Source organism: Corvus moneduloides, chromosome 22 (assembly GCF_009650955.1).
Source record: "Corvus moneduloides isolate bCorMon1 chromosome 22, bCorMon1.pri, whole genome shotgun sequence".
NCBI classification, from domain to species: Eukaryota; Metazoa; Chordata; class Aves; order Passeriformes; family Corvidae; genus Corvus; species Corvus moneduloides.
Genome location: NC_045497.1, coordinates 3,628,638 through 3,650,654, shown reverse-complemented (window position 1 = coordinate 3,650,654; position 22,017 = coordinate 3,628,638). Strand labels below are relative to the sequence as shown.

At 57.5% G+C, this 22,017-nt stretch overlaps 1 protein-coding gene across 1 annotated transcript in view; it reads right to left on the bottom strand.

Annotated features, from left to right (window-relative positions):
* Positions 1-19,118, bottom strand: part of AJAP1 (adherens junctions associated protein 1) — a 38,521-nt gene extending 19,403 nt beyond the window's left edge. Inside the window, exons 1-2 of the mRNA XM_032131566.1 lie at positions 19,010-19,118; positions 1,560-2,236 (exon numbers count right to left, since the gene is read on the bottom strand). Of these exons, the coding sequence (XP_031987457.1) occupies positions 1,560-2,236; positions 19,010-19,038 (706 nt within the window). The 5' untranslated portion in view covers positions 19,039-19,118. The remainder of the gene's footprint in view (positions 1-1,559; positions 2,237-19,009) is intronic.
* Between the last annotated feature and the right edge of the window lie 2,899 nt (positions 19,119-22,017).

Below are 22,017 nucleotides of genomic sequence, written 5' to 3'. Positions count from 1 at the left end.
CAGGGACAGCTGAGGGACCACAGGCAGCGTGAGCAGCACCGCGCCCGCCCCAGGCTCCCGTCAAGGCGCCTCACCGGACAGGGACTGGCAATGCTCGCTGAGGCAAATAAACCGTACAGGCGAGTTACCTCATCCTCATTTGTAGCCATATGTTTTTCCCAGCAGAGAACAAACACTTCCAGCCGCTACAGCTTATATAACAGAGTGGAGCAGGGCTGGGAAGCTGCACGGCTTCGCACAGGCGCCGCACCAGCAAAACTGGCACGGGCACAGACCCTGCTTTGAGACAGTGTCGGCTGCTCGCTCCCGAAACGCTGTCCTGAGGCATGGCAGGGGCATGGTGCTCCCACTGGGAGCATACTGAGAGCTCTCTTGGGTGCTCAGCCCCAGCACTGGAAGGAAAAGCGGATCTGGAGCTCAGGAGCTTTTCAATTGAGGGTGGACGAGCTGGGATCAAACAGGGCCTTTAGACCCGGGAAGGAGTTTATCGCATTCACTGCTCAAAGAGAAGTTAATTAGCAAAAACTCCGATCCTGGAAAAAGCCCCTAATGAGAGCTAAAGCCTGAAGATTAAAGCAGTTGGCCCTCTGGGAGCTGCCGGGGCTGCAGCTCCCGTTGTTCTGCGGCCACGCAGGACAGCAGTGGTGGCACCGGCGGGTGGGTGGCATCACTGTCAGCTCGCCCTCACCTAAACAAGGCAGCCCACTCCAATAAGTCCCAGAGCCTCAGCACATGCCAGGAGCCATCCTCCCACAGCTGGTGCAGGCAGAGGGGCTCCTGCAGCTGGCTGATGGCAACAAGCCACTGGACCCCACCCTCCTGGACTGGGTGATGCCACTGAGGCCAGAGGCACTGACCACAGCAGGTCTGGGGAGACCAGGCTGATGCTCTCATCATGCAGGGCACAGCAAAAGCCGCAGCCCTTATCAATACTCCCTCACTGATCTATCCAGGCAATTCCAGCGTTTTGTAAAAGGTGTGTAGGCTGGGAGTTATTTTTCGGCTATAAATAACTCCTTTAAGTCAGGAACAACATCCTGGTTGCATCGTCTCTTTCTGCCAAGCAGGGCAGGCTGGATAAATTAATTGAGATTAAGATTAGGCCATAAAATTCCTTTTCATTTCGACTAGAAAATCGCAGTGGGCTTAAAGCAGTCGATGCACAGTGAGTAAATTCTGTAAACTATCCACCGGTATCCCACGGTTTAATATCAGCAATAACAAATATAATTTGCAATAAATGGGAAGCAGCTTTCCCATCCATGTCCACACAGCAGCCAGCACTGGGGGAAGGCATTGCTGTGCCGAGCGTGGCGCTCAGGGCGATTATGGGAGATGGGCTGTGGATGGAGACTGTAATGGGAAAACACAGCAAGTGGCTGGAAAACGCCTCGGATAAAAGCGATAATCAGCACCGCCATTCTCCTCCGAGCGCTTCTTTAATGTCACACTAACTTCTGTCCCAGGCAGCGCTGCCACCGGGACACTCGTGCTCTGCTCCAGGACCCGCCAGCCCTCCTGATGTCCCCGCCACCACCCCGGCCCCCGGCAGACCCTACCTGTGCTGTCTCCCAGCCCGCGGGGCGGGCGAGCATCCTTGCCTCCGCTGCTGTGGCCGGCGGCCGGCTCGGCGGTGCTGCTGCGGCCGGGGCTGCTGCGGGGCACGTCCCCGCCGGGCGCGGGGCCCGGGGTGCTGGGAGGCCCTCGGGGCGGCGTGGCAGCCGTGACGGCGGTGGCGGCGGCGGCGGCGGCGGTGGTGGCGGCGGTGGTGGCGGCGGCGGTGGTGGTGGTGGTGGCGAAGGCGCCGGGCAGCGTGCTGCTCTCCAGGGAGTCCTCCTCGCCCGTGGGGCCCCAGACGATGACCTCGGGCAGCGCCGTGGGCCGCCCGTCCCGTGGGGCGAAGCCGCGGCCGCGCAGGTGCCGCCGGCCTCTCCGGGAGCGCGGCCGGCGCAGGGGGCGGCCAGCGGGCAGTGGGGCAGCGGGGGGCGGCCGGCGGGAGCGGGGTCTCTGCAGAGGGGGCGCGGGGGCGCAGGTCCAGGGGGGGCCGGGGCGTTGCAGCTCCTCCCCGCTCCCCGTGCCCCACGGCGAGCCACGGGACAGTCTGTGCCGGAGCGCCGGCCGTGGCGAGAGCCTCCCCCCGGTGCCGGTGGCTGGGGGCTGGCAGCTGGCAAGGTCCATGGCTAGGTGGAACATGGCTATTAAAATCCAAGCATGGCTTCCGAGCGGGCAACCTGACCTGTGGACAGACAGGGACCGTGTTAGAAGGGCAGTGGGGCAACCCCGCACTCCCTCTCAGTATGGCACACCCTAGATCTCCCAGCCCAGCCACCCAAAACGTCCCCCAGCTCCATGGGTATCATTATCCTCCCTGGTTCTCCAGCCAAAGTCCCCCAAAATGGCATCGTGGGGCACCCTGCACTCCCTCCCCCTGAAAACTACCACTGCCAGCATGGCAGGCTGAGGATCCCCATTTGCAACCGTGACTTTTCAGTTGGTCTGGGAATGATGGGAATGACCTGAGGATGGGTTTTACCAGGGAACACCTTGGAGAAGCGGCCAGTGCCTGCTTTGTCTGAACTCAGCCCTTTTGGGTGAATTATCCAAAGCAGACGGCCCAGTGGAGCTCCAGCAGCACAAGCTTTCACTCCAGGGACACTGAGATGTGGAGGTATCAGAGAGCCCATCCCCTGCTTCCCAAGCCCACAGGCAGCACGATGAGTCCCTCAAAGGGCTGGAGCAGATGAGTCCGTGGGCTCTTGCATTTGCACGTGTAGCCCATCTCCCACTATGGCAGTCGCCCACGCCGCAGCAGGAACATCCTCCCACGGAGCATGGCACATCCCCTCCCACGGCGTGGGGCACCCAGAGCTGAACACGACCCTGCAGCACACGGAGGGCAGGAGGAGCAGCCCCTTTTGCTGCCCTTTCTGCCACAGAGTAGCTGGAACCCCCCTGAGCTGCTGGCAGCTTCAGTAGTTACAATTTTGCTTTCATGTCACCATCACGTCACATCACGTCACAGCCCTCTCCCTTCCCCGGTGGCACAGCACCAGGGCCCTGCTTGCCTCATGTTTCCTCTGATGCTGCCCCACGTAAAGCAGCAAGAAAATCTCTGATAGGCAAATTTTTGTTGCTTTTTTTTCCCCCCTGGAAAAAAAAGTCATTAGGCCAAAGCCCAAAAATCTTTCCTCCATTTTACTCAGCTTTTACATGAGAAAGACTTTTGTTGAACTCAGCAGGAGTTAATGAGAGCTTTACATGGCTAAACAGGCTAATCCTCTGCAGCGGCGCCCGCACAGTCCTTGGGAGCACGACAGAATGTGCATCTGGTTGACAGAAGCATTTGTACACTCCCTCCGTGCCTGAGCAAGCGAAGCTAAAGGAGCTGACCTGGATACTCCCAGGCACAGGCTTTTTCTGCTCAGAGGATCTCTGCTTTTTTCCTAATTGGGTATTTTTTCAAAGCGTAACAGCATTTATTTTGGGGAGGGAGAAGGCAACGCAAGGAAAGAGCGCAGAAGGAGAAAGGGAAGAGCCAGAAACAGACAACAGAAACCAAAATAGTTCAGGCTGGGGGAGGAAGGATTTCAAGGCTTCAAAAAAACCACAAACCACCCAAACCGTGGTGGTGGTGGTGGGTTTTTTTAGAGGCCAGCAGAGTGGTGGCAGCACGAAGAGTGTCCCCCACGTGCTGTAGGCAATGTCGTGCTTCCACTGGCGAGGAGTCACAAGCTCATGCTCCAGCCGGATCATCAAACACTTACTCACCTTTGCAATGCTCAGGATCACTCCTGTAGTGTGTCAGGCTTGATTTCAGCCTCTGCCAAACTCCCCAGCATCACCTGACACCTCTCCTTGCAAGGAAGGAAAGGTTCTGGGTACCTCCTGGCATGTCACTCACCCTAGGTGCCACCTCTTACATCATCTGTGCACACCCCCAGACCTCACCCCCTTCCCAGCTTTCTGTGTTGTCACACTCAGAACTTTTATGAACGGTTGCTGAACAGAGCAAGGGAAGATGTGCCCAGCCCAAACTCGGTGCTTGCTGCATCCCAGCCACTGCCTGGAAACTTCTGAAAGACAAAATGTCGGTGCTTGGGATTGGCAGCTCACAGGAAAAACAGATATTCCTCCTGCTTCCATCTCCTGCTGTCTCCTTGTGACATTCCAGGCTGCAGTGATGGCAGCATGAGCTTGCAGGGGCTTGCTCCTGCAGAACCTGCCTGAGCGTGGCTGCATCATTCACAGCAGCACCAGGAGGATCTGTGGGCAGAAACAACCTCCAACCCTTGTCTTCCCCTGGGTCATGCTGGAAACTTGTGTCCCAGTGCAGCCAGGCAGCGCTGGTGACACCCACACCAGTGTCCCTCACTGCTGCCACTGCTCCCCAGGCCAGAGGCTCTGGGATGGATGCAGTAAGGGACACCCAGATGGGGCAGACCCCGTTCTGCCCTGAGGACAGCTTGGGTCACTGTCCCACCAGTGTCCCATCAAGTGATGCCACCCAAGGGGCTGTCACCCCAGGAGTGTCCTCCTCGCCACCACACCGGCTGGCATGTGCCCAGGAGATGGCTTCAGGGACAGAAGCAGCCAAGTCCGGTTACCTCGGAGGAATTTTGCGTGGCATGCGATCTTCTGAGGGCTTTGCAACAACAGATAAGAGCAAGTGTCCTTCAGAATAAATAGCAGCGTGTAGGAGTTGCCGTTGTCGTGGCAACGCAGCGTGATGTGCCCGGCGCGGCGGCGGGGATGGATGCGGCAGCGCGTGGCGCGGCCAGAGGCAGGACCACCCGGCCCTCCCCTGCCACCCCTGCCCCCGCCCCACACCAGCACCCTGCCAAGGCTGGCAGGGGGAGCGACACGTCCCAAAGGACACCCAGGCAGCGGGGATACATCCCGCCCGGAGCTGCTGCCACCTTGTCCTTGCCCCAGAAAACCTGGGCTGTCCCAGGAGAGCCCGCTGCGGCTGGCACAGCACGGCCCGGCCCGGCACAGCGCCCCGGGAGCCCCCGCGCCTCCGCCTCCCCGTCGCCCGAGCAGGCAGGAGAGCACCGCACGCCTCTCGGGAGCGCCAGCACAAAGTCACCGCTGCTCGGAGGCCGGGAGGGCGTTCCTGCTTTGCCGAGACATCAAACAGCTCAAACACCTCCTCAGTGGCACGAGCTGCTCCTCAGGGACAGCAGAGCAGAGGGAGAGCCCCCTGTGCTGCTCCCAGTGCATGGGATAACTCCCTAACTGCGCCCAAAGAGGGGCTCCGGCATAGGGAAGGGAACACATCATCCAGACCCACACACAGAACCCACCTGCCTCAGTTTGGGGGCACGGAGCCAGTCCTGGCCGGGGGCACACATGGGCCAGAGGGGTGCATCGGGTTACGCTCCTCGCACGGGAATCAGGGCTTTGGTTATTCCTCACCCCCCTATAAGCACACACAACCTATTTTGCAAAGAAATTTGAGGAGCGTGGGCAATTTTCACATTACTTCCTTTCCCATCTTGGAGGTGAATGGGAATGGTATCCCAAAATACTTTTCAAACTCTACGAAAAACTCAATAAAACTCTGAAACTGGGTTAGATAAAGCAACACAGAGCGGATATATTTGAGAAAATGAAATCCTGTCCTTGCTCTCCTCATCCAAGGCCTTGGCTCCCAGCAGCCACAAATCCTCTCCCTTGGCTCCACGGATGGTGAGGCGGCCGCGCCCACACACAGGAAATGGAACTCCCACAAATATTTACCTGCGAGAAGCACGAGAGCAGATTTCAAGGAAACTGCCGGGCTAATGACACGGATCAGGCACACCAAGCACTCCGGGGCTATTTCCTGAGCCCACCCGAGCCCATCCTGGTTCCAAAGGTGATGGAACAGTGGGTGTTGCACTGGAGCCACCACGGCCTCCCCATCCAACACACCTTTCAGAGTCCTCCCCTGTATGAAACCCCTTCCTGAATGCTTCCAGGTGCAGCTGTGTGCTTTGAAGAAGGACAGTTGGCTCTTGAGAGAGAGATTAATTTCAAGGATGCTGGAGGACGTGAGCTCGCCGCGGTCTTCGGCAGCCGGGAAGAGGCTGCTGTGGAACTTGGCTGCTGCCACCACCGTGCACATGGTACCAACCTCCACGTGCAGGGAGGGAAAGCAGAAGCATCCAGCATGGAGTGGGACAGAATAGCCCCTGCCCCAGTCCTGGGCACTCTCAGGGGTGGCAGCACCTCAGGCAACCCTGATGCTGCAGACAGGACATGGATTAGTCCAGTGCACCCGCTGTGCTCCCAGAACCCCCTGGCTCTGGTAATGTGTCTGAAAATTAACTGGGATCACAGCTCTGACAAACATCAAAACACCACCCGTCAGCACTAACCCACTTCCCCAAAGCCTCAAAGGCTCACTTGAGTGCAGTCCCTTTCATAAGGTCCTTTTTTGCTCTCCAGCATCGGCCCCTTTCTCCCCTGCCTGTGGAGACACTTCAGAGGAGCATTAACTGCAGAATAGGCTGATTTTTAATGCAGAATTATACAAATGGAGCCGTTCTTCCATTTCATGCCTCCTGTTAGGTAATCTATCGGTATTGCACAGGGAATCAAGGTTATGTCCTTGTTGGGGTGATTTACGCACTCTGAGCATTTCATATCTCTGAACACCAAGCGAGGCAGGGACAGAAATATTCCTGTGAATGCCCGGAGCACGAGCTGTGGTCAGAGAGTTGGGGTGATGTTTCCTTGACCCAGGCAAGACAAGGCAAGAAAGCTCTAGGAAAAGCATCCTTGGCAGCGCGGCGTGTCCTACAAAGGTGCTCGGAGCGGGGCAGGTTATGAGAGTACGTGCAGGAACTCGCTGGCTCCATACAGAATAGAACGAGGCCGCTGCATCCCAGCGGGTGACTTTCACACTGGAGCAGGAAGAAGAGGGGAAAACTTCAGTGGCAGATACTTGGCCCGCGGTTGTGTGTCCTCGCTGAGGTGGGAACTGCAGCCACCACTGCAGCTGCTCTCCTCTCCTTCCCTCTGTCCTGTGTGATGATCCCTGCAGTGCAGCGACTGTCCTTTCTTGTCACACTACCAACCATCACCATGGAAATGGAGCATTGCCATCCTGCACTCTGGGCTGGACCAGGACGCTCCCCAAGGCTGGGAGGAGGGGAGATGCACCATCCCGTGTGAGGGTGGCATGGATGATGGATGCTGTGGGATCAGCAGGAGACCTTGTGGACCACTCCCGCGTGGCGTCAACCACGTCCCACCCCACACCCCTGCCATCAGCAGCACCATGGAGACCTCTCTCCTGAGCTGTGTTCTGCTATGGGATGAGTTTTTCTGATCCCAGACCCAATGGGAATCGGGAACATACAACCCACTGCGCCATCTGTAGCCCCAGCTTCTTCCTAGATAATTATAAATTTGTGAAAATATGGCTGCCAAGCTCTTTAAAGCCAGGACTGGGACTTAAGGCACAAAGGCTGACACACAATAGCACCTAAGTAAATTAAATGTGCCACATCACTACCTATCTATATTACAGTCCTGAGCTTCAGGATTACCTGCTAATAAAAGTGATATTTAAAACAAGTCCTAAGTTCCTCCGCTGCCCCTTTCTCCCCACAAGTAATTAAACTGATGCAGCTTCCCACGGTGGAGGGGATGGGATTTATCATGGAGGGAAATCAGTAGAGGGTGAAATAGGTTGAATCCTCCCCGCCACGCTGCTGCAGCCAGGCAGACAGTGAACACCCACTTCCCTGGGAAAACGGGGCAGAAAGGGGTTGGGTGGGGCTGGGAAGCCACGGCTCCCCCCAGGATGGGAATGCCAAGATGGAGGCAGTGGGATCCATCCCTGGTGGTGCTTGGGGAGCCCTGAGAGGGGGGCAGGAGGGCGGCCGTGGCGGGGGGGAGCCGCTCGCTCTTCTGCCTCTGCCTTGAGCTCACCCAGCTGCAAATAAACAATTTTACCATTTGAATAGCCGCGAGTGCGGAAGGCATAATTAATACCCAGTGGTACCATCAGCCAATGTGCTGATGCGGGAGGTGCAGCCCCTGCCAACGCCGTCAGCGCAGAGCTTTGGCTCCGCAGCGCGCGGCCCCGGCTGCTCTCGCCTCCAGGCCCGTCCTTTGCCAGAGGCAGAGGCAGGGCAAAGCCCCAGTGCAGGCGCCTGGGGCTGGTGCTGGGGCCTGCCAGCGCAGGACGTCTCCAGTGCATCCCACACCCACACAGTGGGAAGAGTCAGGATCTGACAGAGCAATGTGGGGAAGAGTAAAAGGGAGCGGGCAGAGAGCAGGCGTGCGTGGCATCGCTGCGAAGGCAAGAGCTGCGCCCAGTTGCTGCCAAAGTTGGGCCAACCTTTAACCCTGAGTTTCAAGTTCAGTTCCCATTTTCAAATATTTTAAAAGACACTGGCGGGACAAAGGGCCCAGTGCCTCCAGGCAGCCTGATGATGAGTGTGAGAGCTAACACAGTGAGCTGGCCAACACTGCCCATTATGGCCAGTCCAGCTCAGCTTGATTAGAGAGGGCAGGACATCTGCTTGAGAGTGTTTTCCCTGGTCTTCAGGGATTATTTCAGGCAGGATTTGAGAAGTGCCAAAGTGGGTGGGAAGCCCAGAAGTTTGCATGCATCTTCAGACAAAGATGTCTCCAGCAAATTTCTGTGCAAAACCAGTGCTCGATCATTTATCTGCCACCACTCTGGCAGCAGGAGCTCTGAGCCCAGTCTGGCTCCCTGGCAAGTGCTGCGGGCTCATCTGCCAGCATGGCAAGACAGGTCCCAGACAAGCCAGGGGATGAACTGGCCTGAGTGCTCCCCAAGGGGAGCAGCACAGTGGCAGGCTCAGGCCCTGCACCCCACGGTACTGCTGGAGCATTCCTCCTGGCAAGGCACAGTGTGGGTGGTCCTGGAGCATCCGCCACAGTGGGCATGGGGCAAGTACCACTAGAACATCTCCCCCAGCAGCACAGCCTGGGTACCATTTGAGCATCCCCTACAGTGGGCATAGCTTGGATACCACTGGAGCATCCCCCACGATAGGCACAACCTGGGTACCGCCAGAGCATTCCCCTCAGTGGGCACAGCCCAGATACCACTGGAGCATCCCCCGTGATGGGCACAGCCCATCACTACCACTGGAGCATCCCTCCCAGCACAAACAGTGTGAGTACCACTGGAGCATCCCTCCCAGCAAACACGGTGTGGGTACCACTGGAGCATCCCTCTGAGCACACATAGTGTGAGTATTGCTGGAGCATCCCTCTGAGCACACACAGTGTGGGTACCACTGGAGCATCCCTCCCAGCACACACAGTGTGAGTACCACTGGAGCATCCCTCCCAGCACACACAGTGTGGGTACCACTGGAGCATCCCTCCCAGCACACACAGTGTGGGTACCACTGGAGCATCCCTCCCAGCACACACAGTGTGAGTACCACTGGAGCATCCCTCCCAGCAAACACGGTGTGGGTACCACTGGAGCATCCCCCCCAGCACACACAGTGTGGGTACCACTGGAGCATCCCTCTGAGCACACACAGTGTGAATACTGCTGCAGCATCCCTCCCAGCACACACAGTGTGGGCACCACTGGAGCATCCCTCTGAGCACACACAGTGTGAGTACTGCTGCAGCATCCCTCTGAGCACAAACAGTGTGGGTACCACTGGAGCATCCCTCTGAGCACACACAGTGTGGGTACCACTGGAGCATCCCTCCCAGCACACACAGTGTGAGTACCACTGGAGCATCCCTCCCAGCACACACAGTGTGAGTACCGCTGGAGCATCCCTCTGAGCACACACAGTATGGGTACCACTGGAGCATCCCTCCCAGCAAACATGGTGTGGGTACTGCTGGAGCATCCCCCTCAGTGGGCACAGCACGGCCGTCGCTTCCCCCACTGCCACCCGGCCGCCCCAGCCAGCAAACACTGCGTGCATTTAGCGTGGCAGGGACGGACAGTGGGGCGTTTCATCAACCCGGCAGCGATAACACTCGGCTTTTGTCCCGCCCGGATAAAGGGGGTTTGTGAGCGCTGGCTTTCCAGCCCAAACTGGCACCTGTCGCCAACTTACCCCACTCATCCCCCCCTTGAGCTCTGCACCAGCGCTGGGGACCAGGCAGCAGCAAGAGCTCCAGCTCAGATACAACTTGCTGGGAAGTTTCAGATATCCAGATCCACCAAAATCTTGTTGAAGAGCCACAGTCTCAAGCTCTGCTCTTGCTGATATTAAAAACAATCCATAAACCTAAGGAAATCAGGGGTTTCCCCCCTCATTTTAGCTTCTACCCAAACCTCCTCGTGTATTCCACCTTCTCGTGCACCACAGAATTGCTGCCCAGGCTTTACATACTGATGGCGACCAAGGAGGTCCTGGCACACGAGACAGTGCCGCCTTCTCCCATCCCCATCACAGGACAGAAAACACTCCCTCATGTACAAAAATCAGTCTGCTGAGGGAACAGGGCTGCAACATATGTAGAAGCACATTAAAACCAGAGCTTAGAGATCATCCCTGCTCTTAGTTAATGCTAACCACAATAAATAGGGCCAGCGGCTGAGCTGAGGGGCTCCCTGCTGTGGACACAGGCGCAGGCAGGACAGCGCACTTCCCCACAGCTGCCATCCAAGGATTTTCTGCTTCCCCTGTTTTGCTCATGAATTTTCTTCCTTTGCCACACGTTTGCCTCCTGTACAATCAACTGCAGCATGATCAGGTCTCTCCCTTGGATAAAGGGACTGCACTGGGGTGTCCAAGCAGGATGCAATGCCCAGCACTGTTGGATGGGGTGGGATGGGATGGGATGGAATGGGAATGGCATGGCAGAAGCAAGGCTCTCCCCACCAGAATGGCAATAGTCCTGCCAGATCCCAGACCGGAGCTTATGAGGGATTTTGTTCCTCTGAATACATATTCACAATGTGATTCCAAGGGATAGCAAATAATTCAACCCAGCCCTCGGCTCTGGAGGACCTACAGAGAGGAAAACCATGGCACAAAGCTACAGCTTATGCTGCCCTTTAACCCCACAGCTTTCCAGATAAATAACCCAGCACTGATCTTATTTTCTAAATGAATGTGCTCGAGCGTGTCATTACAATGAATGCAGGAAACGCTTTGATCTAAAACAAAAATAAGATAAGTTGGCTCAGTACATCTAAAGTAGCAGCTTAACAAGCTTTAAAACAAAACAATTAAAAGAGGTCTGTGGTGGCTTTGTAACACAATGTGTCTTCGCAGGAGCCGCGCATCAGAGTGCACCGTGGTATCCGTATCAACGGGAAACGCCTCCAACCATGGAACAGACCCAGGGAGAAAATACCTCATAACGGGATTTTTAATGATGGCTTCCCAAAGTGCCTTGCTTTCCCAGGAGCAAAGACAAGCACTGACCCGCTGGAAGCGTCTGGCTGACCAGCACAGGCCCAGCCGACCCTTCCCCACAGCAAAGGCTGGATGTCCACACATGGAAGTCCAACTAACTCGGGTCTTCACTCCAGCACCACAGTCTCCTGGTGGAGCTGCTCTCAATTTGCACTGCAGTGGCTGAGATCCAAACCTGTCTTTCTCCTGGGAAGTCCCCGGCAGCCCAGAGATGCACAGCCTGCCCGGAAACCTCAGCAGCCATCCCCAGGAATGAACACAGGCAACACGTCAATAATTTCAAAAGCTCCATAAACTCTAACAGAAATGGAGAAGATGAGAGGAATGAAGACTCTGAACGCAGAAAGAGGAACAGATGGCTTTTATGGAGCAAGAAATACAATAGGAAAAAATGGAGCAGCAGAGCTCTCTTTGAAGGTGTGAATCGTCAGTAGGGAAGCCTGGAGAAAGCCAAGGCCTGGGAGCTGGGAGCTCAGTGCAGGGCACTGCATTGCCCAGCCGAGGCTCTGGCTGGTGGTCCTGGGGAGCTCCTGCCCCCCCCCCCCCAACTCCTGAGACAGCACCGGCTGTGCCCAGCCCCACCACAGGGACATCCCGCTGCCAGAGAAGGGTCAGCGTGACACGCAGCATGGAGAAAGAACAGCCCAAAAAGATGATGAAAAAGCCAAGCTAAAATAGAAAGTGAAGGCAGCAGGAATGAACTCCAGGGCAAAGACTCTTGATCCTGTCACAGAGAGTTTTAAATCCCTTTTAGCACCGAGCAGTTTCTTTTCCATGGAGAAGAGCCGTTCTCCCTGTCGTGGCCATCTCACTGCGCATACAGAAGCCAGGCAGCTCACAGGCTCTCCCAACTGCAGCCATGGCAAAATCCTGATGGATCAAAGTGACGATGAGGATTTGCCTCCAGGACCTCAAGAACACTGTGCCATTGGGGGCACAGCCCCTCAGAGCCCAACTGCCAGTGAGTCAGGGATCACTGCGCTCTGCATCTCATTAAAAAACAATAATCCCCTTTGCGGGAGAGATTAAACTTTTGCAGCATTATCTCCAATGGGTTGGCAGCAAGGGATGATCTCCTGCATCCCTCAGAATCTCAACTTCCTTCAAAGGCACCTATGCGCATCCATCCTCATCCATCAAAATTAGCAAAATTGATTTTGCCAGAGAATATGTCACTTTGACAGGAGCCCAGAGTAAGTCCTGAGTGTATCATGTCGGATGATGCTAAAATAGAGCCCCTTACAAAGACAAGAAACAGGAAGATGAATAAGTCATCCTTGTCCTTTCCATTAAAAACTTTGTAAGGAAACGCATGAATGACAGCTACTTGTAGAAGACAGGTTGATTCATTTTGGGAGCACTTGCTGGCATCTGGAATGGTCACACCTTCCCTACATAAACGCCCCGCCGCCGCGGACTCAGCCAAGCTTTAGCTCTGGCCAGGATGAGGCAGAGCCAACCACGCTCCCGGCGGGATGCGCGGCTTCATCTCCTGGCATCCATCACCCGCGTTCCAGTGGGTCCTTAAGTGGATGTCCTCATCCATGTCAATTAACTGATGCCTCATTACTGGAGTCCTGCGAAGGGAGCAGAGATGCTATCGCAGGCTCCGGGAGCAGGGCTGGGGTCACGCGCGGGACTCAGGCAATTACGGAACGCGTCCCTGAGGAAGCTTCGTGTGCTCGCCAGGCAGGCAATTCCCGGGGGGGCAACCTGAGCTGCCCCCGACCTTGTCACATCTTCAACCTGAATGGCGTGCAGTGAAGTGGCAACATCAATTAGCGGCATTTGCTCTCACCAGTGCCTCGAACACTGCTGCTGAGCAGCATGTTCCCAGCCTTCCCATGCCGAGCACAGCAGCTCTGCACAGCTCCTCAGCTGGCATCACACAGCCACATCCCCTCTTTATAGTGCTATAAAACATGGCTGGAGTTTCTCCTGACCATCCCAGGATATTGCAGAAGAGGCACAGCCAATACCCTTGGGGACAGGAGCCATCAATTCTCACCAAGCTGTAGATGAAAGCTACAAATCCGCTCTCCTGCGTGGCACAAGGTGGTTCCTCACACAGCATGTGCTGTGCTGCCGGTGTCCTGCGGCACACGGTCACCCCTGCACCAGCACGTTCCCATCTCCACGCTTCTCTTGTGCTAGGGCATCTGCCCTCTGGTGAGCTCCTGTTTTTCCACCTCAAGGATCCAGACTTGCCTTTTGAAGGAAGTGCCTTGCCGCTCCCAGGCTACGTGTTGTCTTTGAAGCAGCTTCTGCTCAGCCTTTATTTGGAAGTCAGTGGAGCTGACTTCCAGCAGTTGAGCAGCCAGGCCAGCGAAGCTTCACTGCTCCCGCCTCGCCACGGCTAAGCCTCATCCCACGGATGCTTCAGCCGGGGTCCGGAGCAGCTCTGCAGCCAAGGCGCTGCTTCTCCTCCCTGCCAGTTTCTGCAGCAGGAGCTGAAGAGTCCTTTCCATACCCACAGAGATGCTGTGCCAGGGAACAGCTTCTGCTCCCAGTGGCTCTGGCTCGTGGGGACACAGCAGCCATTGGCAGCAGGGACATAGTGCCCCTGGGATGCTCCAGCATTGCCAGGAAAGCGGAGCTGCCAAGAAAGACCTTCAGAGCAAACTTCAACAAAAATCATCGCATGTCAAAGCGTATCTCCTGCCTACGCATCATTTCCAAGTCACAAGAAGACATTTTGCAGATCAGAGTTGGAAATGAGCACTTTGTGAATGATGTGCTTTATTTATTTTTGTAAGTCCTCAGGTGAGTCCCAGTGAGTGCTTTGGCCTCCTGCCCTGGGCACCCAGCACCCACTGACCCCACCCCTGCTCACCCACCTCCAGCCAAGCTGGGTTGTTCCTCCTTTTCTCAGTGTTGCTTGGGACCATACATGCCAAATCTCTCAGCGCTGATGGTAGGACACTCCCACACAGCTGCGCTTGGGGCAGGTCTCCACCCTGCTCCCAGAGCATCACACCCAGCAACCTTGGCCTCATGTCAGCACCCCACTGCACAGCACCCGGCCCTGCCACCACGCCACAGGCAGTGTGGGCACTTTGCCTCCAGCTTGGGCAGAGTGCGAGGGGCACTGGGGGGTGATGGAGCCAAAATGCCTGTCAGTCCCCACCACATCCCCGGTGAAGGAGCTCAGTGCTGCACTGAACGGAGGTTTTAGTGCAGCTTTGCCTTGCAGAGCCTCTGAGGCCAGAGAAAGCAACTGACAAACCCAGAAAGCAGCAGAGATTCAGCAGCAGAGAAAACCTCATTTCACAAGGAATCCTCATAAAACCAAATTAATGTTGAAGGATGAAGGCAGGTAAACCTCCCACAGTTAAGTTCAGGCCACTGAGACTCAGTTTAAATCTCTCAGCAGTTCTGATTTAATCAATGCATTTCCAAGTGAAATTAGATGAAGTACATCTCCATCACAGGAAATTATATAAGCTATCAAAGTCTGTAGGTGCAAGTCCCAGTAAGAAGAGCCACAGAAAAATATTCATATAAACTCAAATTCCATTTTTAAGGAGTCACTTCAGGTCCAGAGTTTACATCCTCTTAGTGATAAAATTTGCTCTGATGAAAACAGTGAGCCAAGGTGAGGAAGGGCCAAGCAGCAGGTTTGGGAACAACCCCTCATAACCCATGGTGGCTGCTGGGATGCTGGGCTTGGCCAGGAGCCCCCTCCCAGCAGCACCACCCAGCGTGGGAGGGAAGGAAGGTGGAAGGGAGGAAGGATGGAAGGCAGAACAGAAGGAAAGCCCTTTTGTTTTAAAGGAGGGGGTGAAAGTGCCAACAATGTCACACCATCCACTGATCCCACCCAACACATTCAGCCTCCAGAAATTATCCTGCTAGAAGAGTGTTGCTGTCAAACCCAAACTCTGTTGGGCTGGAACTGTTGTTGCCCACTTGGTCACCACCAGCCCTCGAGGAGAACAACAGGCACCACAACCCAGAGCAGAGCAGCTCCTGCTCCTCCTGCTCGGCGCACTGAGGTTCCGGTAATCTTGGTAATCTTTCCTCCCAGTCCTTCTCCCATTAGCTATATTTAAAGGCTTAAGCATGCATACATTTTCATAATGAACCTCAAACCTGTTGGAAGTCCCACGGCTTATTCACACCCTATGGAGCTGCCCTTGGGAGCTGCTGGCAGTGCTCACCACTGCCCTGTATCCGTACCTACCTATAGATACCGAGGTAAATAAGGCATGCTGAGAGAGCTCGAGGATCAGATTGGGTGAGAGAAGGTGGGAACAAGGTTGGAGAGCTGGCCTCTGCCTGGCTGCCATTCCCTGTTACAGGCTGGGTTCTGAAGGAACATTAGCAACTCCTTCTTTCCAGCAGATGACCATGTACATAAGGCAGAGCCAAGCCATGGCACTCCGGCACCGGGAGCAGCTGGGCCGGCAGCTCGCCCGTCCCGTGTCCTGCCTGCCGAAGGCTGGCACAGCAGCTGCCACACGGGGCAGCCCCCAAACATCCCAGGCAAGCGGTGGCACCACAACAGCTCCCACCCGCCACCCCACTGGAGACACCACGAAGACAAGGCAGTGGCTCCGGCGTTATTACAACAATTATTCATGCTCCGGGAAGCGGCTGCCGAAGCCCCGCGCTGCTCCCCTCGCCTCATCTGGGAAATTGCTGCCAGCGTGGAGGTACGAACCGCTGCATAAAAGTGCAGTTTATTCAAGCATTATTGTGGCTGTTAAGTATCATAGCCAGTGACACCAGATGAATTTCTGTGACAATCAATCCACCCGGGAGCAGCCAGCTCAGCCCCTGTGTGGATGCGGGATGAGTAAGGACTCCTCAGTGGAGGCCATTAACTCCCACTTCTTACTGCTCTCATTACTTCCCAGACTGCAAGGCTTGCATCTTTGACGAGCGGCTGAATCTACATTTGACAGTGTGAACCTGATGAGTGAAATTCATGGAAAATGTTTTCTTTGGCAGTAACTACAAGGCCCATAAAGTTTCCACGGAGCCAATGTGCAGGGATGTATGCTTTTAATGAGTTGTTTTATACAATCGCCGAGAAATTGCAAACGGTGGTTTTACTCCTACTGCAAATCACTCCACAGCTCAATGCTGTAAAAACCGTGGCATATTGTTTAAAACATTATATTCGTAGCTATGGAGGGGAAGTCCTCGGCAGCGCTGGAAGCCTGGCATGCTGCAGAAAGCTGCCGTGCCCTCACAGGCGGGCGCAGGCACTGACGCAGGCGTGTGCACGTACACCTATGTCTGTGCACACTCAGGGAGTGACAGAGCCACTGCCACCTCCCCAAAGAACAGATTTTGCCCCGCAGCACCCACACCTGCCAAGAGCAGAGCAAGGCTGGAGCATCCCTGGGACCTGGCAGAGGCTTTCAGGGCAGCGCTGCTCGCTCAGCCCTGCTCTGAACCGGGGAGCAGCAGCTCCCCTTGACAGGAACCGAATAATTCTGAGCAATGCAGTTGCACAGGTCCTGCCCTCCCCGGCGGAGGAGCACGTCTCGCCGCGAGGTCAGGCACTGCCACCGCCCCGGGCGAAAGGGATCCGACTTGAAAGGAGCAGCACGGTACCATCTCCCCGCCGCAGGCAGCTGCTCCAGGCAGAGGCTGCGTGGGGTGAAACGGGCGCTGCAAAGCTCCACTGCTTCTCCTGGAGCTATTTTTCTAGTAGTCTTCGAGAAAATGAGGAGAAATGACATGGGAAATGTCAGAAATAAAGCCAGAAGCAATTAGAGTTAGAGAGAAGGGAGAGCAGCAGGCAAGGTTAGCAGTAAAGTTATCTCTTATTAAAAATAAAACACGGAGGGACTGGAAGCTGATGAGGTGGCAGAAAGGACAGCCTGGTGCTGGGGATCCAGGATACACAACACAGAAATTCGCAAGGCGAATGAATCGAGGAGGGAAGCAAGCAGAGGGCTCCTGTTTCCATTGCTAAACTCTCCTCAAAAATAACAAAGCAGAGGGCGTCCTCTGTTCCCAGGATTACAGCTTTCTGCCGCGCCAGCCTTGGGAAACGGCCCTCCAGCTCCACTGGGCTTTTCACCGGACACACGATAAATCCAAACGCGTGGCACCCTGAGAAAACCCTCGGGTGCTTTCGCCGGGAGGAATTCCTAAGGTCACTACATCACCACAGACTCTGTCCTTCCCACACGCAGCAGCGCATCCTCGGCTGACGGATGGACAGACATCTCCGGCGGCAGCTGTCTCCGATGTCAGACATCTCCGGTGTGCCCGGGCTGTCGGGGTGCACCAGCCGGAGGCACGGGACAAAGACGGGGGGGCATTGGAAGCCGGCTCGCCACGTGCCTCTGGAATACGCGGCGCGGCACGGGAGTGTAACAGAGAGGCCGAGGGCCTCCCCCAGCTGCTCAGCACAGACAAAACCTCAGTTCAGGTTTCACCCTCCAGGACTCCATCCACAGCCCGGGCAGAGGGGCAAAGCCTCCAGCGATTCCCGAGGGTGGCGGACAAAGGCTTTTCGCATCACCACTCGCTGTCCGTGGATTCGGGGGGCCCTGCCCGCCTCCCTCCGTGCCCCCAAGCTGCAGCCATGTTCTGCCGGAGCGCAGGGGCGCGGGGGGCGGCGCGGGCTGATGGGCTCCCCGAGGTGCTGCGTGGGGTAGGGCTGGCGGTGGGGGCTACACGCACCCATCCGCTCACCCCGCTGCTCCCCTGCCCACCCAGTCCTGCTCCCCGGGGAGCAGCCACAGGGCCCGCTGCGAGCTGCGGGAGTGAGGTGGCGGCTCGGGACTGCTCGCCTTGGGACCCCTCTCCCCAGCAGCAGGTGATGTGCCGGAACCACCGTCCCGCTCGGTGGAGGGACGTTGGATGTTTGACCCCTGCCCAACACAACCGCTCAAAACCAGGACTTTCCAAGTACAAAACCGGGTTGGGGAGAACGAAACAGATCGTGGATTTCACTTTTCTTTAGGGTCTCACTTGTTTAACCCACTGCTGCTTTCACTCGATTCCGCTGAGATGGGCTGAAGCCACCAAAGCCCGGGTGCTGCTGGGGCCCCGGGGCCGCACGCAGGCAGGGTCCGGGGCCAGGGCTCTCCAGCCACAGCACCATGGAAATAACAAGATTTCGGCTCAGATGACTTCGCAGCGGTAATGAAAATGTGTTACGTAACACTTTGCCTCCGTCTCCTCTGCTTTGCAATTCTCGATTAATCTCCCGAACACATCCATCCATCCATCCATCCATCCATCCATCCATTCATTCATCCATCCATCCATCCATCCATCCATCTGCCCGCGCCCCGGCCGCCCCTCCAGCCCCTTCCCCCGAGCGGCCCCCGCCGGGGCGGCCAGGGGGGAGCGAGCAGCCGGCGAGGGGACGCTGACCGCGGATCCATCTCCTGGGCAGGGCGGGCGAGCGGGGCCGGGGAAACCGGGCGGGGGGAGCCCGGCAGCGAGCGGAGCGCGGACCGGCCGCCTCCCCGGGCGCCGGCAGCCGCCGGCTGCGCCGCGCGCTCCCCGCTCCGCTCCACACACCGCTCCCCGTCCCGCACCCCGCTCCGCTCCCCAGCCCTCTCTCCGCTCCCCACTCCAAGTTCATGGTTTAACTCCGCCGCTCCCCGAGCGCGCCCGGCGGCGGGATGCGCCCGGCGCTGCCCCGCGAGGCCACCGCTCCCCGGCCCTACCTGCTTCCCGGGAGCCGTCGCATCCACATCGTCACGTCTCGGCCCGGCCCGGCCCGGCCCGGCGGGGCTCAGCGCCTCAGCGCTCCATCCGGGCGCGCCGCCCCGCGCCCGCGGCGGCGCTCAGCGGCGGGGCAGGCGGCGGCCGGCGGGGCGGGCATGCCCGGCGGCGGCGGCGAGGACCGGGGGTCTGTGCTCCGGTGCTCCGGCCCCTCAGCGCCGGCGGGGCAGCTGCGCGCCCGCGGAGGCTGCGCGCCCCATGCGCGTGTCGGTGCGGCTCGGCGCGGTGCGGTTCACCGGGGCTCGGCTCGGCTCGGCTCGGCGCGGCGGGGCTGGGCGCGCGCGCGCCTGTGCGCGCACCCGCGGGGCGGGGGCGGGGGGCCGCGGCGTGGGGAAGTTGCGCGGGGCGGAGGCGGGGGCGGAGCGCGGCCCCTCCGCGCCGCGGCCGAGCGGGGGTGGACCCGGATCGGCACCCGCGCCCGGACCCGGTTGCGGCTCCGTCTCCGTGGGGATCGCCGGGCAGTGCCGGGACCCCGCCGGAGAACGGCCCGTCCTTCCCCGGGACGCCGCCTCCGGCAGCCGTTTCCCCCGCTGGAGAGCTTCTTTCCCCGGACCCCGCGAGCAGTCGCTCGCCGGCGGCCCCGGGGAGCGAAGCCCCCGCTCCGCCGGTGGGCACTGGCCCAGCAGCTCCGCATCCCGGGACCGCGGTGTCACCGCGCGGAGCCCCGGTGTCCCGTACAGCCCGTCCCCGCCGGGCGGGCAGCAGGGGAGTGCGGGTTCAATCCGTGCTTTGCGGGCTGGGCGAGGGGTCCCCCGCAGTTCAGCAGCCCCGGGGAGCCCCGGCCCGCTGCCCGGCGGAGCGGGCCCGGCTGCTTCTGCAGCGGGCTCCACCAGCCGGCCGAGCGGGCATCCTGCTCCCGGAGCGGGCATCCTGCTCCCGAGCCAACCCTGGGAGAGTTTCCATCCTGATCTGCACAGCTGGCCCGCAGGTACAGTGTCGGGCCAGCGGGAGCGCGGATCCGCCACCGCCGCCTCGGGCCCCCGCACCGAGAGATACGCAGCCACCACCGAATTCCCTTCGGCTGGAAGTGCCTTTCGTGCTCCGTGCTCGCCCAAAGACAGCCGAGCACAAAGGGGAGCTTGCGGGGAGAGGCGCTGGTTATTTTGGGAGGTGTTTCATCAGAGCCTGATGCGTTTTCTCTCTTTCCGGGGGTGCTGCCAGTAAGGAGCGACATTATTCCTGGTGTACTGTAAGAAAAGTGTGTCTCTCAAAAGTCGAGCTGCTTTTCTGTTCAGCTGCTGCAATAAAAGAAGTTTTTGTATGCATTTGGGGACACATTCTTCAAAGCTGCTCCTGGCTACAAGCGAGGAGCAGAACCGTGGTGCCCAGAGCCAGCGCTGCCAGGGTGTCCCTCACGGGGACAAACCACCTGCAAGGAAGGGGCACGTCAGTGACCACGGCTCACTCGGCTCTGAACAGCCACAGCGGAAAGCAAGGCTTGTGGAGAGATGAGTCTCTCTGCTGCCTTTTTGACTCACTGGGTTTCTTTTCTGCCTCCAGAGAAACTTACTCTCCGGAGAGAAGAAGTCTCCTGTGAACAGGGCAGCTGGATGGAAGGTCAGCGCTGTCCCTTGGACGCCTTGCCAGCCCCTGCTCCTCACGTGCGCTCCCGCTGGATCGGCTCCAGCTGCCGCTAGAAGTGCTGTAGCTCAGCATCCAAATCCCCACGTTCCTTGGAGCTGGATTCCTGGTCAGAAGGAACCTCATGTGGGAAGGATGAAATCTCGGGGGTTGAACTGCGGACCAGCTTATCCTGGGACGCGGCAGCTGCCCGGGGAACAAAGTCTTCCATCCCAGCCCAGGCAGATCCAGGGCTACAAAAGTACCTAAATAATGGCCGAGCTGTGTTTGGTTTTCACTAAGCACGATCCTCACTTCTTGGGGTGGTTAGGGCTTGGTTCCCTCACCAAAGGAATCCCACCTTCGGTGGTGCCACAAAGCCGATGCTGTCCCCTCCCCACCTCCTGGAGCGAGCCTCTTACAAACGGGCTGTGGCTCTGTCCAGTCTGCCTCTGGAAGGGAAGGAGCCTCGAGCCCCGGCGTGTTCATTACAAACAATCCCAGGATTGTACTCACAGTGCTCTCAGCTGCTGATTACGGCAGCTGCGGCACAGACAGGTAACAAAACCCGGGGTTCACCTGGGCACACCTGCCTGGGGGCTGCATGTGCAGGGACCTGGAAGAGGAAGCTCAGCTTTACTGCAAGCCCACGGACTTTATCAGCCATTAAACCCAGCTCACCAACATGAAAGATCGTGAGAGACAAGAAGGGAAGAGCGTTCGATGGAGCCCGAGAGATACTGGAACGCAGTTAAGTAAAAGACAATCAATTAAGGCTTAAATAAACCCAAACGAGCAAACGTTAATGAGAGCTATCTTGTATCTCAAACAAATCCTCTTAACTCAGCCCCACTTAAAAAAATATTATTTCCCCATTTGTGCCAAGTGTGTGGAGCTGGTGGAGGATTGCAGGGAGGACCATGCTGGGGATCTGGGGCCTGGCAGTGCGGGTTGAGCTACTGGATTTTTGGCTATAAACATCTGTTTTAGTCTATGCACATTGGTCAGGCAAGTGACAGCAAGCATGGAAAGGTCCCATGCCCTCATCATCAGCTTTCCTCTGGCCCTGAGCCTCTTCTCAAGCTTCTGGCCTCAATTCCACATTGCAACATCACCAGCCAGAAGCTTCCAGAAACAAAAGAGATCAAAGGAGGGTTGAGGTTTTCGACAGTACCAAAGCAGGTGTTCAGGCAAAGCTTTTATACACAGGAGATTATTTAGGTTTTCAGGGCTGCTTTGGGATGCTTGGAGCGGAAACCTCACAGGGAGGGAGATACCTGGCCAGAGAGTGTGCATCCTTGCTGCCCTCCGGAGAGCCCTGCCTGTCACTGCCCAGTGACACGTGCAGCACGCACTCCGTGCCTCCCCGAAGCAGCCAGCACAGCATTTT